Below are 20,595 nucleotides of genomic sequence, written 5' to 3'. Positions count from 1 at the left end.
GTTACTTACATGTGAGCCTTATGTTAACTGCGAAGGGCATCATCGACCAAGCCCAATCATGAGCCTGATAGCCATATAGAAATACACACACACACACTTTTTGCAGCACAGCTCACTGGATGAGCAGAGGGCCCTGGATCATTTCCTCCCCGTCCCCATCACCCGGGAGACTTAATAACATGTCTGTACAATAGAAATCAGAGGCCGGTATCGGAGCCTGGAACGTGTCGGTGAATAAACAGTTGCACAGGTAAGTCACTCCTGTTTGGTTTTCAGCAACATGGACCTACCCACAGCTAAGTAACCTGCAAAAGATATTTACAATTGGATATGCACTTTGCTCGTCCTCCAAAAGGATTCCAGCCGAGTCCAGTCGGTATCAGATAAGACGAGCAAGGTTGCAGGCACACCTCAAGTCACCATTTAACTGCTCGGCACACTGCAAGGCCAAAGCCATAACAAACCTGTTTATCAGAACGAGGGGAACTGAGGTTAAACCGAGATCCCAACTGCTACTCAGCTGAGATTAGCTATAAATCGACCAGACTATGAGCTCACACTTTCTCGAGCTGATGCTGCAATGGACACCTCTAAGACACCATCTGGCTTGAATGGGGCTATATAAATACAAGTTGTTGTTGTTGTTAATCGAACCGGTTAAGAACAATGCGCAAGTTTTCATTAATGACAAACCTTATTAGAAAAACAATGGACATTTACTTTGATGTCATTCCAATGTAGATTTATCAACACTGTATGCTACTTAACAAAAATAGGTCAACTCACAATTTTCTTTATTGCTGCATAAGCATTTTAATGTGAATAGAGCGATTTTCCAAGTCTATTGGCGGCCATCGCTTGTGTTCGTTAAACTGTTGAGATCAAAATGCCATTGGGAGTTCACGATTATTTCCATCCGCTGGCCTGAGAGACGGCCAGCAAAAGGAGGAATAACTTACTGCCGTTTAAATGTAAAAACACTGCACGTTGCAATTGGATTTTAGCCTTTCATCTTTCAAAACGTCTTATCTTTTTGTGATCCAAAGCTTATGTAAGAGTAATTGTGATGCCAGCTTGGCACAGTTGATGACACTCAGCTCAAGAGTCAGAAGGCGGGTGACAGGTTCAAGCCCCGTGTCTTATCGTCTTAGACAATGCTCCACTGCAGTAGTGGGGGAGCGTTGCATTGTTGGAGGTGTGGTCCTCTGGATGAGACATTAAACCAAGTGCAGCTGTTTTCCTATTTGACTTGGAAATGATTTGTTGGAAACCCCATTTCTGCCTGGCACGTTAACCGATGCTTCCATTTGGATGCAGTAGCAACTGGCCTTCTGTGGACACCTGTTCTGCATTAAGGAGCAAATATAGTCATTTAAGCTTTCCAGTAAATATTGACTAGAGTAAGAGTGTGCATTAAGATTCATGATTTGTGGGCAGATCCAATTCCATGTGCTGTACAAAGCTGTATTGTATGAACTACACACAACCATTGAGCAGTTAAGCCTCAACTTAATTCCTCAAATGGCTGCTTGGTTCTTCTGTGTTCATTACTGGGATTAAACATTTCAAAATACGTTCCTTGTGGTAAGGAGGAAAACTTCTTTAGAAATGGTCTTCATAACCAGTGTTGAAGCTTAAATGTAAAACCTGGGATGTGAATCGCGAAGACATTAGCTGTGAAACTCGTTAATTCCTTGTTGTAGTCCCTGTTTTAAAAAGTGTACGAAAGGTACCTTTTCAACTTGCTTCATGAACAATAGATGTCGTTGGAGTGGGCATCACGTGGGGGTGAAGCTATTTTCAGTACTGAGCTCGGCTGAATGAAAAGGCAGTTGTACAAAAGTCGAACATCAAGGGAACGAAAACGACGATAGAGTGAAGCAGCAGCTAGGCTGGCACACAGCACACAGATTTTACAAAAATAATCCAAGCACGAGAAACGCTGAAACATTCTCCAATTGTTTCACAGGAATTTATTGTAAAGTGAAGCGCCTGAACACGGTAGCTAATTTGAGTGGCTGGGCGGGCGGAATAATACATTAAATACAACACGCACAGAATGCTGCATATCGCGTGGTTTTCAGAATAGTCCCGTCTTTTTACGGCAAAGATTGGTGTGACTCCAGAGGAGCAAATAATCCTTACATTTGATATAGTACCTTTCACATCAGGAGGACATTGCGAAGTGCTTCACATGATATGCTGTAAAGCTGAGTGTATTTTTCGCATACAATAACAACAATAAGTCGCTAGAGTTGCAAGTAATTGACTTGGAGGTTTTTCCGATTGTTATCGTTATTGTATCAAATGCAAAGAGTATTATTCTTAAAATTCCAATTGAACTGCAACAAATACTCCAATGTTTGGATCGGGTAAGTTTTGTTAAATAATAACAATCCTTGCATTTGATATACTGCCTTTCACGTCAGGAGGACATCTCAACGTACTTCACAGGATTTACTGTAAAATGCAGAGTCCGTATTTACAGGCAAACACAGCTAATTTGCACACAACAATATCCCCCAAACTGCAGCATGATTGGAATCCCTGGCCAACATTCAGTGAAATGAATGGCCAATTTTATCTGGGGTATTGTTGGGCAGGAGAAACTCTTCCTTTTGGATAGTGCCACAGGATCTTTAATGTCCATCTGCACAGATAGATGGGGAATCTGTTTAATGTCTCATCCAAAGGATGGCATCTCCAACATCGCCATGCTCCTCTAGCACTGTATTGGGACTTTAGCCTGGACTGTGAAGCTCAAAGTTCTGATGTGGGATTTCAAGCCACAACCTTCTGACTCGGAGCTTGAAACTGCTTCCAACCTTGCCAGGCTAATACCTGGCTCAAACCTCAGAGACCGAGATAAGAGTACAAGACTTTGAACAGAGACAGACTGAAGCATTCATTATTCTGTCTGTCTGTGTCTGTGTGTGTGTCTCTCTCTCTTGCGCATTTTCAGTTCCTATATTTCTATATTTGCAAAGAAGAATACTGATCAAGAAAGCACGGCAATGGCCTAGGAGCTGAATTGGGAAACAAATGTGAAAAAGCAGAAGTCCTGGTTATAAAAAGAATGTGGTGTCTTTTATGGTAGATGAGAGTCTGCTGACGAGAGAAACTTGTTGCTCAGAGCTGGCGCGTGAACTGCTTCTGTTTTTTCTTTACATTGAGTGAATGAGAAAGTTACCCCATATTTTCTGTAATGTCTGAGTCCAGGGCTGCCACCGCATCTCAGTGACTGACTGGTCAGTGCCATTGGTGTTTTCTTACACACGGAAATGATGATATTTAACCTTAATTGGTGACCAGGACCCGTATCTATAAAGCAAGCGACTTTGCTCCTTGTTCCTTCCTAGTTCTAATTACTTTTACGTTTGTGGGTTCAAATCTCTATGACTGCAAGCTCATAGTCTAATGGGCTGACACTCCAATGCAACAACAACTTGCATTTATATAGCGCTCTTCACATGGGGTAATGTCCCGGAACCCTTGACAGTGGCAGATTCTGACAACGAGCCAGGGGGAGAGGGATTGGGGAGTTGATCGTAAGTATGATCAAAAAGGAAGGTTTTTTGGTGAGATTTGAAGGTGTGGAGGGATTGAGGGAGGGGGCAAGGCGGAGGGATTGAGGGACAGAGTTCCAGTGCAGTGCTGGGGGAGACCTGCATTGTCTGAAGTGCTAAAACAAGTCATAAAACTGAGGTCCCGTCTGTCTGTTGTTCAGGTGCACTTTACAGTATTCAAATAATTAGGAAGCTTTTCAGTATCCTGGCCAATGCTCCAGCAATAAGTGCACAATAAACACAATAATGGAAAGAAAACTGGGGCTGGCGTCGGACAGGGAAAGGACTGTAGTGAGACAGGGAAGGATAAGCTGTAGATTGTAGTCTTTCTTTCTGTTGGTGATGGCACTGTTAGGATATTGGGTTTATTGGGGATCAAGCTCCATGAGGCAACACGTTTCGCTCACTTTGATAATGGAGCCTAATAGATATGAGATTCCTTGTGAGGTCTGAGCCACTAAAAGGGACTGGTTATGGAAAGTGGGAGTAAAACACCACAACACTGCTGGAAACTGCTTGATGTTGTAATGGGAATCCGGTAGGAGGGATATTCTGGGAGGGCGAGATCTAATGGGCAGAAGCGGTTTGTGAACTGTCTCTCTTTGTGCAAATAGTTCTCTGAATTTGATAGTTTGTTTTTTGGGGAATTTTACGAATGACGTGGGTATGAATATTTGCTTGGATTGCATTGCTTTCTTTCCTGCAGTCACTTGAATTACAGTGTGCCAGTGACTGCTCTGGCTGCACATGTACGTTTTCAGATGCATTTATCAAACAAATCTCAAGATCTATCATTACTTATATATTATATTTTATAACGAGAAAATTGCTGGTGTCAAATGCCAGCATTGCATCATGCCAAGATTGGAAATTAAGCACAGTTTCTGTTTTTTTTTCTGATGCCACGGTTCTGCTTTCATTATAAATCAAAATATTCTGGTTCCTACAATTCAAATGATTACAATTTTCTGATGGCATGGCTGAAGTCAGCTTGGCACAGCTGATCACATGCCCCTCACTGATCAGAAGGATGTGGCTTCACTGTAAGTGTCAAGACTTTTATCTAATAGACCAGGCTGATGTGCCAATGCTGTTGGGACAGCTGCATTGTTGGAAGTGTCATCCTTCAGAGGAGGCTTTAAGCTGAGGTCCTGTTTAGGTAGTCAATGAAGATTCTTCAAAAAGAGAATCCTGATATCTGGCAAACACTTGTAGAGCTAGAACCATACTCCAAGATCGAGGAAATTGGGTGAAAGCTTTCTAGGAGGGGAGGAGAGAAAATCTGCAAGAGATGTATAGAGAAGTCTCTGATTTATTGACAATCTGGGTTGAAACTCCAAGCACTGTTGAACATTGTTCTGATGGTTTGTGGACTTTAAAGATCTCAGTATCCTGGCCAATATTCCTCCTTCGTCCAAGATTCCAAACTAATTGATCACCCGTCTCAATGCTGTTTGTGGGGCATTCCTGGCACAAGTTTCCTGCTGCATTTGCTGAGATAACAAAGGTCACTGCATGCAGCATGACTCAATGTGGCACTTTTTGTCTCACTTCAATGTACTATTCTATTTTATCATTCAGGTGAGTACAATATCTTATCTTCTGTTATAGATTTGCTTCTCCTGCATTTAATTTGAATTAAAGGCCATTGCCAGGCCCTGTTGAGGTTTTTAAATCTCTTAAAATTAGTATAAATGTGAATACATTTACATTTAAATTAACGTTTCTGCTTGAAATAATAATCCTTACATTTGATAGAGTGATTTTCTAGCTCGGGAGGACATCTCAAAGCGGATTTACTGTAAGGTGTAGTGACTGTGTATTTTATAGGCAAACTGAGCCAATTCGCACACAGCAACTTCCCATGTACAGCTGTTGAAGTGAAAGAACAATTTATTTGGGGGGATTATAGACCAGGACACCAGGAGAAACACTGTGCTCTTTTTGAATATTGCTATGGAATCGTTAACACTCACTTGAACGGGCAGATGGGACCTGAGATTTTTAAAGTCGCCCTGAATGACGGCACCTCCAACAATGCAGCATTCTCCGAGCTTGGTATTGTAAGTATTGCAGTGTCAATTCAAAGTCCCAAAGTGGGGCTTGAACCCAGAAAACGTCTGACTCAGAATGGAGAGTGTTGCCAACTGGTCCAGCCTAACACCTGATGTGACTTTGTCACTTGTACAAGAACTGGCGAGAGAACATGTTGAACTGTAAATTCTGGTTTAGCAATGGGGGACTGAATCCAGTTCATAGCAGTGTTACTTAGATAGATAGCCTGGCGTGAAACTGCTTTAATTCATCAGTAATGCAAGTAAACCTCAGGGAGGCCACTGGATGGCGCACAAAAGCAAGAGAAGAGGAAAAACTAATCCTGGTACTGTGCTAAATAAGCTGCTGAATTCAGACACAGGGCTTTTTGTGGGACGCTGCTGCCATGTTTCGCCCACAACACATACTTTCACTTTACGGTATATACTGTGAAGCGCTTTGAGACGTCTCAAAGACGTGATACAAGGCGCTATATCAAATGCAAGGATGATTATTATTATAGGGCAATATATTATTATATTGTCGAGGATTCATTTTACTGACAAATTGGCTCCACTGAGTAAAATGGCAGATTGGCAACAGTTAGGAAGCCACGGTTTATTAGGATTTTGAAAGGTGGTGTTAGAGTGACAGTCTCAGGGCGATTTGCCAGTTCATCAGACAGGTTTTAATTCTATCAGCTTAGACTTGCAGGCTCTCAGCATCATCTCCAGTTACACAAATCCACTGACAGAACAATACCTGCTCACGAACAGTATATGCTTATTAAAAATAATACGTGCACTTCATGTGGCATCTCGTGTCACAACATCTCAAAGTGTATCTCACAGTAAGTTACTTTGAAGTGTAGTGATTCATACGCAGACAAACTTGCCAGCTAACTTGTCTTACAAACAGCAAATGAGAGGAATGACGAATTGAGCTGTTCAAAGAGGGAAATGTCAAATATAATCTTTGAAATGCTTCTAAGTAGTACCCTGGAATCTTTTGACAAAGCTTATTTCTCCTTATGACAAGAGATGGAATCAGACATGCACACAGTGACTTTAGCACTTCCTCTTCGATTGTGCCTTTGATCACCCTCCTCTCCCCCTGCGCCCGCCCACCAGCCCTCCATCCTCCCTGATCCCAACCCCCAGCTAAAGTTCGAAACACTGATTGTCCAGCGCCTTGGGACGTCCTCTCGACATAGAAAGCGCTATACAAGTGTAATTTTGTTGTTGTTTCTCAGAGCAATCCATTGTCCTGTGGTAATCTAAGGCTTTTACATGTTAAAGCATCTTACTTCTGAGGGGGAATTTACAGTGATATAGTCGAGAGCAATCTGAAGCAAATCTTCTTTCCAGGTAGAAACATCCATGGAATCTGGCAACAAGACTGAAAGTGGTTGCATGAATTATTCACATTGGAGTTCAGCAGAAAGTTAATCACTTCTGAAGGATACCTAACACTGCAGTGGATTTGCCAATGCCAGGTGTTTTCTCTGGCCTTAGCACAAGCTGTCTCACATACAGTAGATACATGTAGAGACGTGTATCTTGCTCTTCATGTGTCTAACCTTCCCCTTCGATCATTCTTAGGGTCACCTCTTCCCTCCACCCTCTGGCTCGGCTTCCCTGAGTAAAGGGCGCTATGTAAATGTAAAATTGTTGGATTTTGTGAATGAGTGAAGCTCGGAGAAGATGCTGAAGTTGTCAAATTTCGGGTTAATGTAAGGAAAACAAGTACAGCTCCATTTCAAGTCATTTAAAATACGCTGAGCTTCTGAATTCCCGCAGTTGAATGTTTCCAACTAAGTAGACAAATAATGAAATCCCATCTCAAGACCTTCCTCATTGACAGTGACTTCGGCCACACGCCCATCCCCACTCCTACCCTCCAAACCTTTTGATTTCCAACCCCCAGCTCGGGTGCAAACCCTTAACTGTCCTGAGATGTCCTTCCGACGTGAAAGGTTCTATATAAAAGTAATTTGTTGTTTGTTGTTGTTGTTGGTATGGAACCCAGGTGGCTAATCGTTTGCATGGGCACTGCATTTATACATTCGGAAGCACACTCAGATTTACACACAAAAGGAACATAGGAACAGGAGTAGGCCATTCAGCCCCTCGAGTCTGTTCCGCCATTCTATCAGATCATGGCTGATCTGTACTTCAACTCCAATTGGGGGCAGCGCTTCATAAAGGAAGTCTTGTGGTAAAATAATTGGTACATTACCCGTCATTTCATAGTACAGTAAAATTAGGTTTCTCTGTGATCCAGTTATTATAAATGGGCTGTGCTTTGCATTTGATATGAATCAGTGCGGTTTGTGTGTGCGTGTGTGCGTGTGTGTGGGGGGGAGATATCTCTGTGTATTGAAATCCACATCATCGGGGCAGGTAGCTCTTTCTGAGTAAACAAAGTTTCTGTTTTGAAGGGAAGGTGCCTCACATGTTCCAGGGTCGTTGCTGTGGACTACTGAGAGAATGACAGGTCGTCTGTCACCTCCTGTCAGTCTCTCCTCACAACAGTGCCCGTTGCCTTCGTTCCACAGGGTCTGGCCTTCTCCTTGTCCCCTGAATCCTCCACTCTACCATCGGCGGCCGTGCCTTCAGCCACTACGCCCTGAAGCTCTGGAACTCTCCTTCCACACTCCCTTCGCCTCACCCCTCTCTTCCTACTTTCAGGTCTCGGCTAAAGACCTTTCTTTTCGACCGCGCCTTTGGTCACCTCTTCCCCTTCCCCCTGGCTCGGCCCCAGGATCCATTACTGTGAAGCGCTCTGAGAAACCGTCCGGCGTGGAGGGCGCTATATAAATCCAAGTTGTTGTTGTTGTCCTGTTGCTTGTAGAATGAACTTAATGAACACAATTAATGATGGATGTCATTTCAGGTTGGGAAGAATTTTGTTTTGCGAGGCATTATCCTTGTACTTTCCACTCTTTACCGTCCAACCTCTCCCAACCCAATGCAAACATTCTCGTGGAATCCTGTAGCTCGATGGAGTCCTGTAGCTCAGTGGTTAGAGCACTCGCCTCACAAGCGAGAGACCTGGGTTCTATTCCTGGCAGGACGAAATATTGGGCAAGTAGAATGCAAGGATTATTATTATTCTGTGCAGATATGCCGGTATCCACCGCACTCTCCTCTTTGGGATAAAGAATAATAATATAATAAAAATAAGAATCCTTGCATTTGATATAGTGCATTACCACATCTTGTATCGAGATGGCTCATATAGCTTGAATGAAGTGGTGCCGGTGACGACAGCAAATAGAGAGGTCTATTTGGAAAACATTCCCTCCTTGGAGTTAAGGCATTGCTTGGAAACAGCCTCCAGGAGACATGGCATGTCCCTCGAACTAGGAAACCAGCCCACAGATTACATCTCCTCTCACTTGCTGAACTGCCTTGAGCTCACGTTCCTGTATGATTGCTGCCACATCTCCAGTCAAGGGGAGTGCAGATTTGCTCAGTGAAGTCACAGTCAAGTCACATTGGTTTAATTCCAGAGTGGGGCAGATTGCATGCTGTTTGCACTTCAGTCTCAAATAACCTGTACATCATTGAAGCATTCTGTTGCCACCTCTCTCCCCCAGCCACATGTACAAAGACAAATAAGAGAAAAAGGAAGCCAGAGGTGTTTTTGTGATGGTAGCAATAGTATATATACTTAATAACCGTAGATTATCCCAATATTTTTATTTTATATATTCTGAAATGCAACTAATTAAATGATGGTGACCAGCAGTTCACTAGTGGGTTTGCTTTTCAGGATAAATATTATCAATTTATCAACATAAAACATTTGTGTGCTGTTTTTTCTTCATTGCTACAAGTGAAGAGCAGAGAGAGAGAGTTTCATTTTGAGACTGAAAGAGGGCCTCACAATGGAGAGGCCAGGCAGCCCCCCCATGCTAAATAATAATAATAATAATCATAATCCTTGCATTTGATACAGTACCTTAACATGTTGAGACGTCTCAAAGCGCTTCACAAAATATATTGTAAAATGGATTGACTATTTTTTGTGGGAAACTGAATGCAATGCTGTATTTTGTAGTTTCTTTGCCTCCAAATTCAAACCTCCTTCTATTTAATATGGATGCAAAACAGCAATGTTAGGGACTGACAATAAATAACCCTGACATCCAAAACCAAACACATTGTCAGGCTTGTTCATTTCATTTCATGGCACCCTGACATATTTCACAGAACTTATAGTTTCAGTTCCCACAGGAAAAAATAAATATCTTTATCTGTACTCAAAGTAATGTCAATTTCTGCATTGCACTTAGTGTTTTGTTTACGAATACACAAATAATATTTTACTTTCAGCCAGAAAAAGATACAAAAGAATTGTTGCTTTGTGTATTATACAGTACTTTATCTCCCTCTCTCTGAGTGCAAAGATTTTAAACAAACAAATACAAAGGAAATGTTGCATCCTGTTTTTATGTATTACTTCCTGCTTTTGTGTATCTATGTATAATTCATATTGAAGCAAAGAAAACATTCAAAACTGTTGTATCCTGCTTTCATATGTATCACATATAGTGTGTGTGTTGTGTGTATATATATGTATACATATTTTCATTATGTGGAAAAAAGACATTCAAAAGAAATGGTGCCTCCCACATTAGGACTCTTGCTTTTTTAAAAAGATATATACACATATTACACGTGCAGGTGTACACATTTGAAATGAAAACAAACACGTTCAAACGAAATGCAATAGTGCATTATATATAATAATGCTTGCATTTGATATAGCACCTTATTGCATCGTCAAGACATCTCAAAACGCTTTGCAAAATATACTGTAAAGTGGATTGACTGAATTTTTGGGTGAATATATTGATATACAGTATATATAAGCAGAAGGATGATTGCAGGAAGCAACATTTCTTCTGACCATTAACATTCAATTACATACATATCCTATATATATATATAATCCTTGCATTTGATACAGCGCCTTATCACGTCCTTGAAACGTCTCAAAGCGCTTCACAGACTATACTGTAAAGTGAATTGACTGTATATTTTGTGGGCAAAACAAAAGCTATACAATTGTGCACAGCAGTGTTCCACAAACAGTTGTGGATTGAGTGACCAAATTATTATTATTTTTAAGTAGTATTTCTACGGATATATACTCATAGAAATATAGACTGTGTGCAGTTTGTGTCTCAAGTGCAAGGATGTAAACTTCATAGGAGTGTTATGAAATATAGTTACAAGGTGTGCATATAGATATTCAAAAAAATAAAATATTTATAATAATAATAATTTGGTCACTTCAATCCCGGACTGTTTGCGGGCCACTGACATGCGCAATTGACTGCTGCGTTTCGCCCACAAAATATAGAAATGTAGAAATAGGAGTAGGCCATTCAGCCCCTCGAACCCCTGTTCCGCCATTCTATTAGACTATGGCTGATCTGTACCTCAAAACCGATTACCTGCCTTTGCCCTGAATCCCTCAATTACCCAACCTGTACACGTACAAAAACAGACGGCGCTGGGAACACTCAGCAGGTCAGGCAGCATCGATGGAGAAAGGAATGTGAGTCCACGTTTCGGGTCCACGACCCTTCGTCAGTACTGGACCCGTTGACTCGCTTTCCTGTCTCTGTAGACGCTGCCTGACCGCTGAGTGTTCCCAACGACCTTGTGTTTTGGTTTCAGATTTCCAGCATCTGCGGTATTTTACATTTGGTTCACACAAGTCCACGTACAGTCAATCAATTAAAAATGAACGGTGTATTTCTTGCGAAATGAACAGACGCTATATTCAAATGCAAAGGATTATTATAATATACGTGTGTGTTTGTACGTGTGTGTATGTATATATGTGTGTACGTATGTGTGTATATATATGTATGTGTGCATGTGTTTGTGTATGTGTGTGTATGTGTATATGCATGTGTGTATGTTGTATATGTACGCGTGTGTATGTATGTATGTGTGTATGTATATGTGTATGTATGCATGTGTGGGGGTATGTATGTGTGTATGTATATGTGTGTATGTGTATGTTGTGTATATGTTGTGTGTATGTTGTGTGTGTGTATGTATGTTGTGTGTATGTTGTCTGTGTATATGTGTGTATGTGTATGTTGTGTGTGTGTATGTATGTTGTGTGTATGTTGTCTGTGTATATGTGTATGTGTATGTTGTGTGTGTGTATGTTTGTATGTTGTGTATATGTTGTGTGTATGTGTGTATGTATGTTGTGTGTATGTATATGTATGTTGTGTATATGTTGTGTGTATGTGTGTTGTATGTATGTACGTTGTGTATGTATGTAGTGTATATGTTGGATGTATGTGTGTATGTGTGTATGTTTATGTATGTTGTGTATATGTTCTGTGTGTGTGTGTATATATGTACGTTGTGTGTATGTGTATGTATGTATGCGTGTGTGTATGTATATGGATGCTGTGTGTATGTATGTGTGTATGTATGTATGTATGTATGTGTATGTTGTGTGTATGTATGTATATGTATGTTGTGTGTATGTATGTGTGTATGTTTGTGTGTATGTATGTATATATGTATATGTATGTTGTGTGTATGTTGTATGTATGTGTGTGTGTATGTATATGTGTATATGTTGTATGTATGTGTATGTTGTGTGTATGTATGTATACGTATGTTGTGTATATGTTGTATGTGTGTATGTGTATGTTGTGTGTGTGTGTATATGTATGTTGTGTGTATGTTGTATGTATGTGTGTATGTATATGTATGTTGTGTGTATGTTGTGTGTATGTTGTATGTATGTGTGTGTGTATGTATATGTATGTTGTGTGTATGTTGTGTGTATGTTGTATGTATGTGTGTGTGTGTGTATGTTGTATGTATGTGTGTGTGTATGTATATGTATGTTGTGTGTATGTTGTGTGTGTATATGTATGTTGTGTGTATGTTGTGTGTATGTTGTATGTATGTGTGTGTGTGTATGTTGTATGTATGTGTGTGTGTATGTATATGTATGTTGTGTGTATGTTGTGTGTGTATATGTATGTTGTGTGTGTGTATGTTGTGTGTATGTTGTGTGTATGTTGTGTGTGTCTCAGACTGAACAAAGACAGACAATGGGGCTCAGGAGCGGCTTTGTGTGGCGAGTGGGCGGTGGCGCATGCGCGAGTGTGGGGGCGGGGCGTGGGGCGGGGCATAGAGAGAGAGAGAGAGAGAGCGGACACACGGACACTCACACACACACACACACAGACTCGGGGCGATGGCCGAGCGGCGGCCACACGACTGACCCCCTCCCCCTCTCCCACCCACTCCCACTCCCACACCGCGCCATGGGGGCGGCCTTCACTGACAGGAACAGTCGGCTGGTGTGAGGGAGAGGGCGCCCACCCTCCCGCCTCGCTGCCCCCCCTCCCCCCCACCCCACCCCCAGCCCAGCCCAGCCCAGCCCGGGGCTTCTGGTGATCTGACTGCCCGGGTTTGTGTTGTGCCCGCCCCGCCCCGGGGTCTGCAGCAGCCCCCCCCCCCACACCCCCCGAGGGCGAGCGTCCCGTCCCGGTCCCCCCCCCCTCCCCTCCCTCCCGCCCTCCCCGTGTCTATGCTGCTGCTGCTGGCGGCGGAGCGGCTGGCGATGGGAGGTAAGCAGAGCACGGCGGCCCGCTCCAGGACCGCCTTCCCCGGCGTGTCGACGGACGACAGCGCGGTCCACGCCGGGCACTACAGCCACTACCGGGCCGGCGTCACCCCCATGGGGCTGAGGAGCCGCTCGGTCAGCAGCGTGGCCGGGATGGAGCCGGCGCATCCCTTCGGGCTGTACGGCGGCGGCGGCGGCGGAGGAGGAGGCGGTGTTGTCGTGGTGGCGGCGGAGGAGGAGGAGGTGGTGGTAGCGGTCGGCCCGGGGATGGAGGAGAGCGGGGCGGCGGCGGCGGCGGCGGCGGAGGAGGAGGAGGGCCGGACTCCGCGAGTAACGGTTACCAGGAGACGGGCGGAGGCGGCGCGGGTACCCGGGAGCTGCAGCTGTACCTGGGCTCCAGGGCGGCGTCGCTGTCCGACTCTCTGCCGCTCCACTTGGCGCCGCGCTGGTTCAGCGCACACAGCGGTGAGTACAGCACAGTCCGTCCGTCTGTCCTCTCTCACACACTCACACACACACACACACACTGCTGGCGACCGGCACCACCTTCATCATCACCACCATCATCACAGTGCTTGGGTTTGGTTGATTATTAACCCGGGGCTTCCCCCCACTCCCCCCCCCCCCCCCCCCACCCCACTCCCCCCACTCCCCCACTCTCCCCCCACTCCCCACTCCTCCCCCACTCCCCCACTCTCCCCCCCACCCCACCCCACCCCACTCTCCCCCACTCCCCCACTCCACTCCCCCCCCCACCCCCCCCACTCCCCCCCCACTCCCACTCCCCCCCACTCCCCCCCACTCCCCCCCCCACTCCTCCACTCCCCCCCACTCTCCTCCACTCCCCCACCCCCCCCACTCCCCCCCCCCCACTCTCCTCCACTCCCCCCACTCCCCCCCCACTCTCCTCCACTCACCCCCACCCCCCCCCCACTGCCCCCCCACTCTCCTCCACTCCCCCCCCCCACTCCCCCACTCCCCCCCCCCCCCCCCCCCACTCCCGAGTCCGGGTGGGTTGTCCGAAAAGTGATCCCTATCTTTACCGGAGAAACGAAACCACTCTTCTTTTCGGCAGTGTCTGTCTGGAGGGGATTACAATCATTAATAATCACCATCACCATAATCCTTGCATTCGATACGGCGCCTTATCTTCATTATTAATTATTCATTCATTCAGATTTGTCTTTAGTCCACGACCCGTTGTCAGAACTGGACCCGAAGCGTTGACTCACTTTCCTTTCTCCATAGATGCTGCCCTAATAGATGTGGACTAAGGCTATAATAATAATAATAATAAGACTTAAGTTTATCTTAGCTTCGGAGAATATACTGTAAAGTGAATTGACCGTATGTTGTAGGCGGAATGCAGGACTGTGGCGTAGATACCCTTAGATATGATGGACTCGTATTGAAAATTGCGCGGGTCTGAAAGTGAAGAAAAATGTGATTTCTCCTGATATTGAATGGCCTCGTTGTTTCGTTCTGAAGAAGTCTACTTGAAATATGTTCCCTTACTTCCCAGAATAACATGATGACTGAAACGGTATCGTTGGTTATACAAACCATGGTTGTTTGCCGTGCAGTGTTTGAGTTACAATGTCAAACTCTGCTTAATTGGGACTCTAATTAAAATAACACTGAAAATGCAGATTGATGCTTTCTAATATATCTCGTAAATCATGAGTGATTATTTCACAGTATTGCCTTAGGGGGAATGAGATTTTAAAAAAATCAGAGAACCAATGATCCTTCTGGGATTTTTTTTAAGTAACATGCAGTGATGGTCTTTCCTGTATTTGATTGTTGATATTATCAATGAAAAAAGGATTATTTTTCAATTCTAATAGTTGTCTTACTGATCTGCTTCATAATTTTTCCTCCAAGAAGGAAGGCAGAACATTTCAGGTTAATTAAGCTATTTTTGAGTACCTCTCAGTAGCCATGTGGTGCTGAAATGGCCTGAGGGTAGGTTATAGGAATGATGTGTAGCATAGATGAACAGTACCTAAGATTGGGGAAACGCATCTGAAATAAATTGAGAAATCATTCATGTGCTTTTGGTTGATCCATCAACCTTTTTCACCTTGCTTATCCAACCATAAAGAAGTGTATTGGTATCTGACAATCTGCCAACAATTCTGACATCAGGTTCAGTGACAAATGGGTAGCTTAACATACCTGACACTGGAAAATGTGATTGATGGGGGAAGAAATGGCAAATACAGTACTTACTCTTCTTTCCCATCTCTCCCCACCCCCCACCCACATTGAGGTGTCTCCTTTCGCGTCAGATGGACATCCTTCAATGTAAAATGTGCTATACAAATGTAATTTGTTGTTAATGAATGATAGTAATGCTGCTGAAAATTTCAATTGTATTTGAAACAGCCTATGTTAAAATATTACCTTGATTTTCTGATTGTTTTTTTAAAAAACGTTGGTGCTAGTACAATTTAGTTTGGGTGGGAGACTTTTTGAGCTGTGCATTATTGCCCATGAGACTGGTAGTGGTCCTGTATCTTACTGGTTAGAGCACTCGTCTTTCAAGCAAGAAGACCTGGGTTTGATTCCCGACCAGGGCGAAACGTTTGGCAAGTTTCCTTACTTTACACGCCTCTGTTTACCTAGCGGTGAATAATAACCCGGTTGTTAATTGATTGGCAGATTGTTTTTTCGGGGATAATAATAATGATTTGGTCAGCCAATCCACAACTGCTTGTGGGACACGTGCTGCTGCATTTCACTCACAAAATATACAGTCAATCCACTTTACCGTATATTCTTTGAAGCGCTTTGAGACTTCTCAAATACGTGATAAGGTACGATTTCAAATGCAAGGATTATCATTGACTGCAAAAACTACATGTAACGTTGTTTGTGTAGTGGGGTCCACCAACAGTGAAACTCCATTTTTAATGAGAAGGATCTGCCCCAATTGACCTGCTGTGCAACTGAACACAGTGCCTATCATAAATAAATTACTACCTGCTGATATTGGTAATCTGAACAATAAATCCTGCATTGTTCAACTCTGAAGGAACAGTTAAAATGCCACTTAAGATCCATCTAAATGGATAGATCATCAAATGATTGCTAACCAAAGTTAATATATCTAAAATGACAATACTTTTCAACGCGTTTGTTCCAATTCAACATAGGAAATGGTCAGTCTCAAGATTAGAATCATTTTTGTGAAACCAGTTAGTATCAGATTAAATTCACAAACTGAAGGAATGGAAAAAAGCTTGATCTTGGGACTGACTGGTCTTTGAATTGTCCTTGAATGAATTCATGAATGCAATAATTCCAGTTTGAATTAAATTGACTATACCTGCAGTTTCTTTGTTTGAAAAACTGTCAAGGTACTTTAAGTACACTATATTTGACAGTATTATTTGATGGAGGTCCTCAAGATTATAAAGGTTTATGATGGAGTATTATCCTAATAGATTCTTTCTACTAGCGAGTCCGTAACCAGGGAAAATGTAAGATAGTCTCAAAAAGAATGAAAGGAGATTGTAGATATCATTCTTTACAGAGAAGATGGTTTTATTGCAAAATTCCCTGCTGTAGGTGAAAGAGAGTCCATAAATGATTTTGGCTATGGTGGAAGCAAGTGGGTGTATGGCAAGCAGGAATACACAGGGTGATTCATGAGGAGAAAAACACCAGCACAGACTTGAATGGACCAGGTGACCTGATTTTGTCCTGTAACAGTCTGTGATTCTATATTATGAATGCACTACAATCTTCTTGCTTCATGACTATTTTGTTAGGTCCGTTTCACTGTACAAAGAGTATTACAGCTGAGCATTGCTCAAGCCAGTTATGGTTATGTAAGATGGCCATGGGAATAAGAAATTATTATGTAAGGAACCAAATATAAGACTCAGAATGAAAAGCACAATGTAACATTTCTGTTACTGAAGTTAAAGTTTTTGAAAATTATTTGATAAGTCAAAATTTGGAGTCCATTGTATTGCAATGTAAAGTTCCATTAATTGATGGTGGAACCTCAGCTGTTAGCACCTCAATGGCCATTGAGCCACTTTGCAGAAGTGAACACTTTTGTTTGTTTTCCCTTTCAGTTTAATTTAACTTCTGCTCTGGATCTGAGAAAAACCTGCACAGAATGCAAGACAGACGTCTTACTAAAATTGCCTTTCGTGGCAGCCTATCTTTGGAAATGTGTCCATCTGCTGCATTATTTTCTTTGATTCCAAACAGTAGTGTTTATTACCTGATGTTACCAAAATTCGAATGGCTTTGGCAGCATTGAATGTTGGTTCGTGTTTTGAATATGGCATGCTTTTTATTAAATATATAAGTTATCCATATTAGGGGCAAAACGACAAAAGCATTGAATTATTTCGACTCCATTTGAAACACAGTAGGTATAATGAGTTCATTCAGCACCATGTGGATTGTACATGGCATAGAGATTCAACAACAAATACAGCTTGTGCTCGATCCTTTATAAAACGTCATTTGCCTGTGGTACAATGCTTTTTGGTAAATTGCTGATCGGTATCTATGGTTACCTGGTCCATTATTGGCTTGGCTTTCTGACAGATGGTCTGCTGAGTACATAGAGCAGGAGATTGAGGTAAGCAGAGTTTGTTTAAAAAAAACCTGCAACCATTTTTACAGATCTGTTTGTTTGTGTTCTTATCAAGTTTGCTTTTTTAAAAAAAAAACAACCTAAGTGTTATGCAGAGTATAGTATTTTATTCTCATATGTTACTTATCAGAAAACCATTTGCTTTCTCACTGATATTGTTAATCTGTTGATATTAATTTCAATATTTTTTCACTTCTCTGCATCATGTGACTGGTGTGATGATTTTGCAATATTATGATGACCAGGATCTAAATTAGGAATAGTTGACAGGCAGCGAGTTTTTCAAATAACTAATGCAGTATTATCCAGAGCTCAAACACTCTGGGATTATATTGTAAATAGGCTCTCTGGGAGTGATGGGGATATTTTCCACCATACGTATGAAGTCATTAAACAAGCTTTGTTTTTCACTTGTGATATAAAACATAGAAACAGGAATAGGCCATTCAGCCCCTTGAGATTGTTCCACTATTCTAGAAGATCATGGCTGATCTATACCTCAACTCCAATTACCTGCCCTTGCCCCATATTTCTTGATACCCTTACTTAACAAATATCTATCCACCTCAGTCTTGAAAATTTGAATGGATCCATCCACAGACTTTGGGGGAGAGTGTTCCAGATTCCCACCTACCCTTTGGGGGAAAAAACTGCCTCCTGATTTCACTTCTCTTGTTTTTGATTTTGCTTTTGACTTTGACTTGATTTTTGGTCAATTCATATTTTTCGATGAAATGTAATTGAACACATTTGAATAAGAAATTCTATTTCGGAAAGGGAATTTGAGCAATTTGTTAAGGCTTTCTTATAGGTGGGAGGAACTCATCAGTTTATTAAGTATTTTGATTGTATCACAAGCATGTGTTTTATTCTGGGCTATATTTGTGAATGGGGAGCGATATAAAATCTCATGTTATGTGAAAGATTTTATCCTTTTAGGAGGATTTGGCCACCATTCTGAAAATTTCATTGATTGAGATTTAAAGCTGGAATTTGTAGACCTGTAACAACTTTCATGGAACTATTTTTGATTTCTAGCTCAATCTCTGTTACCTACCTCTCCAGCCTGCTTACTCCCCAACCCACTACCTGTTGCTTCCGCTCGACTGGCTCCGGCCTCCTGCTTGTCCGTCGTGCCCTTTGTTCCACCATCGGTGGCTGTGCTTTCTGTTACTACACACTGAAACTCCCTCTATCCCATTCCCTTGTCCCATCCTTCCCCATCTTCAGGTCACCTGAAAACCTTCCTCTTCGACCGTGCCTAAGGTCATCCTCCCCCCCCCCACACCATGCTCTGCCAGCCACTGTCGTCAACAACAACAAGATTACATTTATATAGCGCCTTTCACGTCGGGAGGACGTCCCAAGCATCAAGCGCTGCCCTGCACGAGGGGTACTGTATATGCATGTTGTTTTTGTTATCTACAATAGAAAATTTACATTCTTGTCTTCTACCAGCAAGTTGCTTTTCTGCTTACTTTCAGTAACCCATGCACTCTCTTCCCGCTCACAACCTTCTTCATCTGCTGATATTCAGAATTATATTTACAGGACAGGTACAAATGATTCAGTGCAGGTAAAAATTTAGGTGATCGCTGAGTGCTTATTAACATATACTGTTTATGGAGCACTGGCTGAAGGCCTTCTGGGGGTGGCTGTCGTAGAGAAAGGCAACTCCAGACCCTCTACAATCATAAATTTTAATAAATAAGGAAGTGCAGATTTTGTAAAAAAAACCTGACTTGTACTCCACACAATGGAAAAAAAAACTATTTGATCTACAGTATGTGCAGCTGCGGCGTGAGTCATGACTATACAACTAACTGTCTGTATTTGGATAGTAATAATAGAGACATCTTAAGGCAATAGTGTACTCTTTCTTTGCTTCTCCTTTTAATACTGGATGGAGGAGAGGAGTGAGAGTTGATACGTTATCACAGCAGTGGCTGACAGACCAGCTACAGTCTGTGCAGCATAAGATCAGTGGAGCTTTTGAAGGAGCTGTGCAGAGACATATTTTGCAGCAAAAGACTTCAGAGGCCGCTTCATCGCTGCTGCAACACTGTAAAGCTAAGTAAAATTCATAAATGTAAGGTCTATCCAGCTCTGTTGACTAAGGAAAAGTAAACATCATATGACCTATGGAGATCTAATGTTGGTTATGGAACAATAAAAATTTAAAATAAAATAGGAAGAAAGATGAGGTTCCTAGGATTTATCCTTGTTCTCGTTCTCCACGCTGGAAGCAGTCAACCAATGGATTCCGTGCTTTCCACTAGCTGCACAGGTTATCTATACCAGCCTTGATATACCTGCATATTCAATGACATTGTACAACCACATTCTCCTCTGCTTGTCTATCGCTTGATCTATTGCCATCTACATTTCCAAATAGTAATATTCCCTGTGTCTCCCAAATAATGTATGCCTAGTGTCACCTTTCTAATCATGATCCATTACATCTCTTGAACTGATTTAAAGCCCTGTAGTCATTTGTTTTTCCCCATTGAATTGACATGTTCATATCCCAGTTTGTGGGAAATTGTTGGTGCAAATGGCTGCCATGTTTGACTGCAAAATAAGTCTCTAGCCTTGACAATAATTGTGAAATAATTTGCAACATTTCAATATGAGGAGGGCCTTTAATAGGAATTGGGAATAGGAACTCTGCTCTTCTGTGTCTTACACAGGGAAAGTGAAGCCAATTATATTATTCTGGCCTGGCTGAAATCAGAATAAGTAGCATTTTTG

At 42.4% G+C, this 20,595-nt stretch overlaps 1 protein-coding gene across 1 annotated transcript in view; it reads left to right on the top strand.

The window, feature by feature from the left end:
• The first annotated feature begins 13,207 nt into the window (after positions 1 to 13,207).
• znrf1 (zinc and ring finger 1) overlaps positions 13,208 to 20,595 on the top strand; it is an 80,306-nt gene continuing 72,918 nt past the window's right edge. Inside the window, exons 1-2 of the mRNA XM_042340224.1 lie at positions 13,208 to 13,434; positions 13,497 to 13,688. Coding sequence (XP_042196158.1) covers positions 13,221 to 13,434; positions 13,497 to 13,688 — 406 coding nt within the window. The 5' untranslated portion in view covers positions 13,208 to 13,220. The remainder of the gene's footprint in view (positions 13,435 to 13,496; positions 13,689 to 20,595) is intronic.

Source organism: Callorhinchus milii, unplaced genomic scaffold (genome assembly GCF_018977255.1).
Source record: "Callorhinchus milii isolate IMCB2004 unplaced genomic scaffold, IMCB_Cmil_1.0 Scaffold14, whole genome shotgun sequence".
Lineage (NCBI taxonomy): Eukaryota > Metazoa > Chordata > Chondrichthyes > Chimaeriformes > Callorhinchidae > Callorhinchus > Callorhinchus milii.
Note: the sequence above shows the minus strand (reverse complement) of the source record. Positions and strands in the feature narration are given on the sequence as shown.